Source organism: Macrobrachium rosenbergii, chromosome 31 (assembly GCF_040412425.1).
Source record: "Macrobrachium rosenbergii isolate ZJJX-2024 chromosome 31, ASM4041242v1, whole genome shotgun sequence".
NCBI classification, from domain to species: Eukaryota; Metazoa; Arthropoda; class Malacostraca; order Decapoda; family Palaemonidae; genus Macrobrachium; species Macrobrachium rosenbergii.
Window position 1 is genome coordinate 3,126,731 of NC_089771.1, and position 11,127 is coordinate 3,137,857.

Sequence of the window (11,127 nt, forward strand, 5' to 3'; positions counted from 1 at the left end):
TGTGGATGTATATTTGTCCATGAGGTATGTGAAATGGGCCATATTGCCTTTTGATTGTGATCTACTTTAGGGTTTTAGATCTCTTGCAATAAGGGATTAAATCTGTACATGTATATTTCAATATCTGTACGGATCTATGGCTTCCTGTCTCTAGATATATAGTCAAAATATCAATGCATTTAGGTCATTTACTTTACTTTTATGGGGAATTTCATAGATGGGAATCTTTCAGTTTCTTGAAATACATCAGGAATTATTTTTCATTTATCATTTTATCTTGTTCAGTTTTGATATTACCTGTCTACTCCAAGAGCATTCCTGCCTTTCTGATTTTTCAAATTTTTCTTTCTCTTTCTCTCCTAAGAATTTTCTTCTGTGTTGTTCTACCAAGTTTTTCATCTGGCTCGACACCGACTCTTTCCTCAAGTTTCAAGAAAAGGAGAATTCTTCCACTTCAACGTAAATGGAACGAAAGAAATTCTTTATAAAAAGCTCATTCCTACTGGTTGCCACAGACGGCCTGCAAACCTAATTTACGAGAGGGAGAATTGAACATATTTTTTTCCTCGGTTCGGCTCTGTAGCGTCAGAAGCAGATATAGTAAAAGAATAATAAGGTTTTCAAACTGAAGAGGAACTGATAAAGAAGACTGGGTGTAATTGCTTTCAAGAATTGTCAACTGTGTTGTGAGATAATTTCACGAAAGGTAACCAAAGGAATTTGTTAATAACAAAATAAAGACGAAACCTTAAGAGAGAAACTGATGACGGACGATCACCTCTTATCGATCAGAAGGAAAAGGGAGGAATTGTGGAATAATCTCATCGAGAGAAGAAGAAAATAAGAAGGGAAACGAAGCAGAAGAGGACAATAACGATGCAGAAAGAACGAGGCGAAGAGGAAGGGCAGATGCCCTTCTACCCTGTTGATGGCTTTAGAAAGGGAATTTCGGATGAGGAGAAACTTATAAAACCAATGGAGGCAATAAAAGGGTGATGGAAATATGTTCAAATCTGGCTTGGATATGTTAGTGTACAGAGAGAGAGAGAGAGAGAGAGAGAGAGAGAGAGAGAGAGAGAGAGAGAGAGAGAGAGGGTGTTTTGGCCATGTCTTAAGACTTCTAAGAGTGACTTTGTAACAGAAACATATTTAAGTCAAGTCATTATATTTAAGGATCTCACCTACTCTCTGTTGTTAAACATGCAGAGAGAGAGAGAGAGAGAGAGAGAGAGAGAGAGAGAGAGAGAGAGAGAGAGAGAGAGAGAGAGAGAGAGAGAGTTTTCATTCCATAACGCCTCAGAGAGTGACTTCGTAACAGACACATATTCATATCAGTAAATTGAATGTCTGCACCTTTTCTGTTATTAAGCATCTAGTAATCTTTATCTGTTGTGTAATTCAAGCTATTTGAATTGCTCCAACAATATCCCGTTAGTTTTGCATCTTAGATCACTCATAAGTAAACGATCTCTTATTATCTTCTACAGCATCTCCTTCATACAAAGCCAGCTATCATCCTTGTGAGTTGGTGATGAATTAGCATACGTACCGTGTTCCCGGGAAGTGTGAGATGAAATTCTAGGTAAGAGTTAGATTTCGTATAACGTATAAGTTTAGCATAGCTGGATTACAGTTATGGATTTCTTCTTAATCCAGGATTTTATATAATAATTCTGAAGTATGCAACGAAAATTAGAAAAGAGGTTTTAATTAAAGAAAATAATTGTTCAAATAAATTGCCTTGCTTCACGGTGGCTAGATAGCTAAAGAATATGTCAAGCATATTTATATACTAATTAGATGCTACAGTTATCTCGCCTTCTCACTCAGATGACAAGAATATAAGCTGCTTTTAAAGAGCTGGAGAAATCCTGCAAAGTTAAAAAAAAATAAAGCTCTAAAATAAATATAAACATGTATCCTGTTGATGTTTCTTGACTTACAGATGTACAGCACTCTTCTAAACATTTAAGCCCGCGTATTGTTTATTATTCAGTTCCATAAATATGTACACTTTTATTCCTTACGATTACTCACTTCCAGTAACATGGATGGGTGACTTCCGGGGGGGACGAAAAGAAAAAAACCCTACGTGTGTTGAACCTGTTGATGTTTTTTGAACCTTTATAAAGAATTAACCTTTATAAAGAATTATAGGTTTCTCTAAAGGAGTCTTGGAAATTTTATAAACTCTCTCTCTCTCTCTCTCTCTCTCTCTCTCTCTCTCTCTCTCTCTCTCTCTCTCTCTCTCTCAAGATTAAATAGACAGAAAGAAAGTTCTCGTATATGAGAAAGAGAGAGGGGGAGATCATTTTTCAAAATTAACCAACCACACGAAAGTTCTTGTATGTGTGTGAGATAGAGCGAGAGAGAGAGAGAGAGAGAGAGAGAGAGAGAGAGAGAGAGAGAGAGAGAGAGAGAGAGAGAGAAATACTTGCCTTTACGTTACTCCTTGTGTTATCCTTGTGTTACCATCTCAACACACCTGGAAGCTGGCGAATCCAGGTCGTTCCAGCGGAGTCATTCAATGTCGCTTGATGCCTCTCCAGCACAGAAATCCAGTCCTCTCGATGCCACTGATTCAGCGGCGTTCCGGCTCCTTCGCAATGTCGCTCGTCACGAAGAATCGAGAAAGGTGTCGGACTCAAAAGTTGCTCCATCTCGGAACAACTAATTGCGAAAGGGTGGAATGAAAGCCTTCGATTAAGAGCTCTTTCGTCGAAATGAAAGCTTTTGACAAAGAGGTCTTTCGTCGAAATGAAAGCTTTTGACAGGAAGGTCTTTCATCGGATGAGGAAACTATACAAAAGCGTGTGCTATACTTAGAACTCGCCTCATGAGTCTTTATGTAAGTTCTTTTGATGCCTGATGTTTGCTCAGGCAATCATACGATTGAAAAGATGAATATATTGGGAGATATAAAAGTAATTATGTAAAGTGTACAGTTTAATCTTAGTTTGTGATGAATATATTTCGAGACATACAGGAAACAAAATTAAAAAAATAAGATAAAATCAGTGTTTATAAGAATCACATAAGGGTGCATTAAATCTGGAATAATTTGGTTAAATAACGTAAGCTCAACTTACTTCAAATATAAAAAATAATTTTCAGCTGTGTAAAACATTATTTCGATGGCTTCAACTCTTACAATATGTAAAGGTATAATGCCTCGTAGTTTTATTTTAAAAATTACAGTTATTCAACAATTTAAACTGCAGTTTATATGAACTGACTACAAATACATTTTCCTAAGAGTAATTTCTATTTTCAAGGCATTCAAACACCCAAACTTAGAAGATTACCGTTGCAAACAGATTTAAAAAAAAAACAAATAATTTATTTCATTCATTTGCCAACAGCAGTAGCGTTGCAATTCTATTTTTTCCGTCAAAATAGTTTATTTTTAGTTTTCTGTAAAGGAAAATTATTGTGCCGATTTTATCTGTCCGTTCGCATTTTTTTCTGTTCGCACTTTTCATGTCCGCGCTCAGATCTTAAAAACTACTGAGGAGGCTAAAGGGCTGCAAATTGGTATGTTGGTCATCCACCCTACAGTCATCAAATATACCAAATTGCAGCCCTCTAGCCTCCTCGGTAGTTTTTATTTTATTTAAGGTTAAAGTTAGCCATAATCGTGCTTCTTGCAACGATATAGGATGGGCCACCAACGGGCCATGGTTACATCTTCATGGGTCGCGGCTCATGCAGCATCATACCGAGACCACCGAAAGATAGATCCATTTTCGGTGGCATTGATTATACGCTGTAGCGTCTGTACAGAAAACTCAATTGCGCCAAAGAAACTTCGGCGCATTGTTTACTTGTTTCTTCTTGTCCTCGACTACAATTCTCCTTTGATTCTGAATCGTGATCATTTGTAGTTTTGCGCAGGAAATGTTATATTGCCGCCAGACGCTTCAGAGAGGTTTAAAAAGCACTTGATTTGCATCTCTACGTCGCATTTCTTCTGACAAAAGCTTTGCTTTTATATATATTACATAATACTGAATAAATACTGTCAATATTTTCAGTTAAAAGTATAATATTCATAAAACAATATCTATGATAGATATTCAGATTTGTTAAAGCACAAATGATGTTATGTTCAAGAGAAATCACAGTCAATCTCAGCTCTCTCTCTCTCTCTCTCTCTCTCTCTCTCTCTCTCTCTCTCTCTCTCTCTCTCTCTCTCTCTCTCTCTCTCTCTGCAGGAAAACTGATATTTCCATGTGAAAATTTAACGCATCATCCCTATCCTTCAATAGCTTATTGAGGGCAATAAATTTCTCCCTCACCCTAAATTCCTTTCCTCTGACCATCATTTGGGAGAGGGACAAAGCAGCTTAACCACAACCGTCCTTTCTCTCTCTGTAAATGCAGCATTTTATAGAAACCATTTGTGTATATAATCATTAATAAGCTCTGTTTTTCAACTTGGTGATTAGGGTTAAATTGTATTGTAAATATTTTGTCCGTTCTACATGTAAACATTGTTCAGTCTGTTTTGGATTGTTACTGCTGTAATTTGTTTGTTAATTGTTGTTGAGTAGTTCTTGAAAAGATTTTTATCCTGGTAGTTATCAGTGTTGGAATTACACTGTAACAGTTATAAGTTTCTGGAAATAGGATCAAGGTTTTTGATGACTGACAGAATAGAAGAAGTCTTCAAAGTGTAAAGAACATTTCTTTGGAAATTCGTTTCGCTTGTGTTGGATGTAGCTTAGAGTAACACAGATGTAAGTTTATTTCTTTACTGAAATTTGTATATATTCTATTTCATGTTTGTGGTGTTTTGTAGTTAAATCAAACTATTATCAATTCTAAGTTTATTGTGGAATTTCTTTTTAACAACTTTAGTAAGTTTGTATTTTGTGTTTTCAGTTTCTTGAACCTCGTCGCCCTGCACTACTAGCAAAGTACTCATCATTGGTTCGCTGGTCTTGGAGTACTGACCAACTATAAGCTTTTACAGTTATGGTCAACTTAAGTTGTGGTGCTTAGTGTTAAGTGATTTAAAGCTTTAAGTTGGTTTAAAGTGTCTTGTGATATCAACTTGAACTTTATATAAAATTTTTAATAAAGTGTGACGTGAGTAACAGTATCTGTGTCTTTTCTACATCTCATCCCTGTGGCTTTGAAGAAAACGGCAGCTACATCAGTTCAAGAAAATCTCGTGATCGAAAATGCAGGAATCTAGCGAAGTTGCTGTGTCTATAGTCAGCGAAGATTGTCTCGAAGTGATACAAGAGCAAATGAAAACTTTGAAAAATGCCTAAACTGCTGCTCTGTCTGCCGTGACCAAAAGGAGAAATGAGATCTTTAGACTAATGGATAATTGTGATAATCTTCATCTGGTGAAGTCTGAAATGATTATTTTGTGCAAGTTACGTGATAAATATGATGAATGTTTTCAGCAATATGAGAAGCATTTAACAGATTCCAGTGAACGAAACACAGTAAATAGGAGGCATTCAGAAAATACAGTATCTATTGATAGTTTCATTACAGAAATGAATAACTGGGTCAAGGAAAGTGAATTACAATTGACTGCAGACCTTGATAGAAAAAGTCTTTGTTCCTCATCCACTAGCAGGACCAAGTCCAGCAGAACTAGTGTAAGATCTGCTCGCCTCAAAGAGAAAGCTAGACTGGCAGAATTGATGGCTCAACATGCTATGAGAGAAAAAGCAAAAGTGATGGAAGAGCAAGAACTCAGACTTAAGCAGGAGAGGGAAGAGCAAGAATTTATACTTAGAAAAAAGAAAGAGCAATTGGAATTAGAAACAAAAATTGCAATGTCTCAAGCAAGAGAAAGAGTTTATGCTGAAGCTGACAATATCTCGGATATCGTGCCGAAAGATACTCCTTCCCAGTTGAATCCAAATGTAGACCTGTTCCAACCACAACCTTCGGATATAACAGCAGATACTCCTCAGTTGAAAGCAAACGTTCCCTGTAGTTCTAGCCAGTGTCGGTTCCCTGAGCCAAATCTTGATATGCAACTACAGTCCCAACAAGAGATGCTCCTGAAGACACAGCAACACATGACTGCAGCAATGTTGCTTCCAAGCATAGAAGTACCAAAATTTAAAGGTGATCCTATTGAGTTTGCTAATTTCATGATGGCATTTGATTCCAGAATTGCCCCAAATGCTTCGGGTGATGCTGACAAACTGTACTACTTGGATCAGCAACTTGAAGGGGAAGCCAAAGACTTGATAGGTGGATGCTTGTATATGAGTTCTTCAGAAGGATATACTACAGCTAGGAATTTGCTCAGTCAAGAGTATGGCGATCCCTACACAAGGTGTCGATGGCATATATTAAGAAACTTATTTCTTGGTCTGCACTGAAACACAAAGATCCTCATGGCTTGTATACATTTGCTTTATTCCTTGTTAAGTGCAGACATGCCATGACCAACTTGTCACACATGGAACTACTAAATCATCTTCCTAACCTTCAAGCAGTTGTTAAAAAACTTCCGACATTCCTTCAGAACAAGTGGTGTAGCCTGGCTGGACATTTGAGGAAGAAAAGGGAGGAGTTGATTTTGCAGATTTGGTTGAATTTGTTTATAAAAGGCAAAGGCAGCAAACGACCCAGCATTCAGCAAGTTTGCTCTTCAAAATAATTATTCAAAGCCTGAAAACAACTCTGGTAGCTTCAAATTCAGATCTTGTCAACAAAGAGCAAAAGTTCAAGCTTTGCTACCCAAGCAGAACTGAATCCAGAAAATAGAAAGACATCAATAGTGTCTGAGAAAGAGAAATCATGTCCAATGTGCAAGAAAAACCATGATCTTGACGATTGCTGGAATTTTGCTAAGAGGACCTCTGAAGAAAAAATAGATTTCCTTAAGGAGAAAGGTTGTGTTTTGGATGCTTTGGTCTCAACCATACCTCTAAAGGATGTATGAAAAGGAAGCAATGTAAGACATGCTCTAAGAGGCATCCCACATCACTGCATATCGACGGATTCAAGCTACATAAAGCGAATGATAGCTCATCTAGCAAAGAAGCAAGTGAAATTATTGTTAGCATGTACTACCAATCATGTTAGTGAAGTAAATACAATATTACAGGCTATTCTCCCAGTAAAAGTATATCAGAAAGGAAACAAAGTAGTTTTGGACACTTATGCCTTTTTTGATAATGGCAGCACTGGTTGTTTCATCACAGAGAGTTTACGAGAGCAGATAGGTGCATCTTGAACAGAGACATGTTTAAAGCTCCAAACCATGCATGGCGTAAACATTGTGAATACTTTGGCGGTTAATAATTTGTGTGTTACAGATATGGAAGGAAACAGCACTATTGATCTGCCAAAAACTTTTACTCGTCAAGATATCCCAGTGAGTCATCAACAGATACCAAAACCAAAATTGCTCAAAAAGGTAGCCGGTCATAGGAATATTGCTGATTTAATTCCTGATTATAGAGCAGATCTGGAGATTGGTTTGTTGATTGGCAGTAGTTGCCCTAAAGCACTGCAACCATTAGAGGTGCTTCCAGCCAAGGGTCAAGATTCCTTTGCAGTTCTTTACCACCATGGATGGACTGTTAGTGGCCCTCTACATTTTAAATACTCTTCAGAGAAGAACAGTATTTCATGTCACCATGTCTTTCTTCAGGAAGTTGAAAGGGTAAAGGAGTGTTTTCATCCTGCAGCTGTGGTCCATATGTTTGAAAGAGACTTTTGTGAGAAAGATGTTGGTAGAGTTCCTGATGAGAAGGGTCTGTCACAAGAAGATCAACAGTTCCTCAACGAAGTGGCAGAAAACATTCAGTTTACCAATGGACACTACCAGCTTCCCCTACCATTTAGAACCAATAAAGTTAACTTGGTAAACAATAGAGAACAGGCAGTGAAACGAGCACAATGGCAAAGAAGAAAATGAAACTAAATCCAAAGTACCATGAAGATTATGTGGAATTTGTTGAGAAATTGGTGTCTGAAGGATATGCTTATAAGGTTCCGGAGGATCAGTCGTATGATGAACAGCCTGCATGGTATCTACCTCATCACGGTGTCTACTATCCAAAAAGCCAAATAAGATTAGAGTAGTCTTTGACTGTAGTGCTAAATACCAGGGTAGTTCCCTTAATGACAAGTTGATGCAAGGTCCTGATATGACTAATTCCCTGATTGGAGTGCTCATCAGATTTCGTCTAGAAAGGGTGGCCTTGATGGGTGACATAGAATCTATGTTTTACCAAGTTCAGGTACCAAAGGTTCAACATAAATACCTAAGATTCTTATGGTGGCCTGGTGGTGAACTTGAAAGCGAACTTACAGAGTATCGAATGGGTGTTCACATCTTTGGAGCAGTATCATCACCTAGCATCGCGAATTATGCTTTGAGGGCAGCAGCTGACCATGCAAGAGATAAGTATGGTCAGATGTAGAACGCACCATTAAGACTAATTTTTATGTGGATGACTATTTAAAGTCTGTACCTTCAGAAGAGCAGGCATTAAGACTTGTGAAAGACGTTACAGCAGCATTGAAGGAAAGGTTTTCGGCTGACAAAGTTTGTGAGTAACAGCAAGCTGGTGTTGAAATCAATCCCACAAGAGGACCGTTCAAAAGATCTTCAAACATGTGATCTTGACTATGATGAACTTCATGTAGAAAGAGCTCTTGGTCTTCAGTGGAATATTGAAAATGACTACTTTACTTTCTCCATAAACTTGGACCCAAAACCACTTACAAGGAGAGGTATTTTGTCAACAGTATGTTCCCTCTATGATCCTCTTGGTTTTGTGGCTCCTTTTCTTTTGCCAGCTAAGAGAATTCTTCATGAAGTTTGTCAGGATAGCAGCTTGGGATGGGATGATGTTATTCCCGAAAAATACCTGAAGCCCTGGAGAAGGTGGCTTGATGATTTACCAATCCCTGGTAACAAAGATTCCAAGATGTGTCAAACCAAAGGAATTTGGTACAGTGACTTCCACACAGCTGCACATGTTTTCAGATGCTAGTAATGAAGGCTATGGTGCTGCAGCATACATAAGACTTTCCGATAACAGTGGGAGGATTTCTACTGCTCTGCTGATGGGAAAGTCTAGAGTGTGTCCTGTAAAGGCAACAACCATACCCCAACTGGAATTGACTGCTGCAGTGGTGTCCATAAATCTAGCACAACACATTTTGAAAGAGCTGCAGATTACAGTGGACCAGACATTCTATCACACAGATTCTACAACAGTTCTTCACTATATTTTTAGTTATAGAAAGAGGTTTCCTATATTTGTTGCAAATACAGTGAAAGTAATTAAGGATTTCTCTGAAAATACACAGTGGAGATATGTTCAGAGTAAAGAGAATCCTGCTGATATTGCATCAAGAGGTTTCACAAGTCAGCAAATTTTGAACAGTAACATTTGGTTTGATGGCCCATATTTTCTTAGAGGACCAGAGGAGCTGTGGAAAAATGATATGCCCCAAGGTGTAGTTGAATTGGAAGGATCTACAAGTTTTGCAGTGCATCCAGAAGATGAGGAGGGAAATGCTGTTGATAAGTTTCTTAAGTATTATTCTTCATGGCATCGGTTGAGGATGGCTGTTGCTGTGTATCACCATCTTTTTTTCATACTGAAATCTAAGAGACAAGCTAGACTTAATGGTTCAATTACAGCAGAAGAATTAGATGCTGCTGGAAAAGCAGTCATCAGATATATCCAGAAGAAAACTTTTAGTAAGGAAGTGACACTCTTACAAAAGAGCGAAGGGTCAAGGGGCCGAGGACTTTGTAGTAGCAGTAGCATATATAAACTAGATCCCTTCATTGATCCTAAAGACAGGCTTCTTCGCGTTAATGGACGGCTCTCCAAAGCAGAAATTTCAGCTGGCGAGAAACATCCAATGATATTACCTAGAAAGAGTCATATTACCACTTTGATTATTCGTTACACACATGAAAAATTAGCTCATGCTGGACGCAACCATGTGATGGCAAAACTTAGAGAACTTTACTGGATTATCCGTACCAATGCAAGTGTCCGCCAGGTTCTACAAGATGTGTCATTTGCAGAAAAATGAGAAACCCTGTTCTAAACCAGAAGATGGCTGATGGCTGCTCCATTCACACACACAGGTGTTGACTTCTTTGGGCCACAGGAAGTCAAAGAAGGAAGGCAAATCAGGAAGAGGTACGGTGTATTATTTACTTGCTTGTCTACAAGAGCAATTCATATAGAGACAGCCAATTCCTTAGACACATCGTCCTTCATAAATGCTTTAAGAAGGTTTGTTGTTAGAAGAGGGAATGTAAAGAAGATTTGGTGTGACAATGGGACAAACTTTCATGGAGCTGAGAAGGAGTTGAGGAAGTCACTGCAAGAGATGAATGATGATCAGGTCAGAGCTTTCCTCTCAAAAGAAAGCATCAGCTGGACCTTCAATCCCCCTACAGCTAGTCATATGGGAGGTGTGTGGGAACGTCAGATTAGAACTGTGAGAAAGGTCTTGACTCCTCTCTTCAAAGAACATGCTGGACGACTGGATGATGAGAGTTACCGCACTCTTCTCACAGAAGTTGAGGCTATAGTGAATGACCGTCCTTTGAAACACAGGCAGTGACAGCCCAGATGACTTACAACCACTCAGTCCAGCACAGCTTCTCACACAGAAATCAAGTGTTGTGATGCCACCACCTGGTGTTTTTCAGAAAGGAGATATGTATCTGAGACAGAGGTGGCGGTATGTTCAATTCTTGGCTAACTTATTCTGGACTAGATGGCGAAGAGAATATTTATCAACATTACAAGAGAGACAGAAGTAGAACAAGGAAAAGCGGCACCTTCAAGTTGGTGATATTGTCCTTGTAAAGATGATAATCAGTTAAGGAAGTAACTGGATGATGGGTCGTGTTATCAGCACTGGAAAGGACAGAACCGGTTTTGTATGAAGTGTAGTTTTAAAGACAAACATCAGATCTCCATCGACCCATTCAAAAGCTTTTTCTTCTCCTTGCAGTAGAGGAACAATAATTATAATACTGTAGTTATTTTTATTAGGATCAAAGGATTTGAGAGTATATTACATTTATTATAGATGTTATTTATATCACCTGCATTTATAGATATGATTGATTTTGATAAACATAATTTGGTTATAGGG

General features: G+C 38.2%; 3 protein-coding genes across 3 annotated transcripts; all 3 read left to right on the plus strand.

Moving 5' to 3' along the window:
- The first annotated feature begins 8,012 nt into the window (after positions 1-8,012).
- On the plus strand, positions 8,013-8,411 carry LOC136855199 (uncharacterized). The gene has a single exon (XM_067132106.1). It carries the CDS (start codon positions 8,013-8,015, stop codon positions 8,409-8,411), a length of 399 nt encoding a protein of 132 aa, XP_066988207.1.
- Positions 8,412-8,886: 475 nt separating this feature from the next.
- LOC136855200 (uncharacterized) lies at positions 8,887-10,047 on the plus strand. Its single transcript, XM_067132107.1, has one exon. It carries the CDS (start codon positions 8,887-8,889, stop codon positions 10,045-10,047), a length of 1,161 nt encoding a protein of 386 aa, XP_066988208.1.
- A 30-nt stretch (positions 10,048-10,077) lies between these two features.
- Positions 10,078-10,587, plus strand: LOC136855201 (uncharacterized). Its single transcript, XM_067132108.1, has one exon. The coding sequence runs from the start codon at positions 10,078-10,080 to the stop codon at positions 10,585-10,587; it is 510 nt and encodes a 169-aa protein (XP_066988209.1).
- The last annotated feature ends 540 nt before the right edge of the window (positions 10,588-11,127 follow it).

Bases quoted from the DNA above. Each gene is read 5' to 3' on its own strand.
- LOC136855199 (XM_067132106.1), top strand. From the start codon at position 8,013: ATGGTATCTACCTCATCACGGTGTCTACTATCCAAAAAGCCAAATAAG.
- LOC136855200 (XM_067132107.1), top strand. From the start codon at position 8,887: ATGATTTACCAATCCCTGGTAACAAAGATTCCAAGATGTGTCAAACCA.
- LOC136855201 (XM_067132108.1), top strand. From the start codon at position 10,078: ATGGCTGCTCCATTCACACACACAGGTGTTGACTTCTTTGGGCCACAG.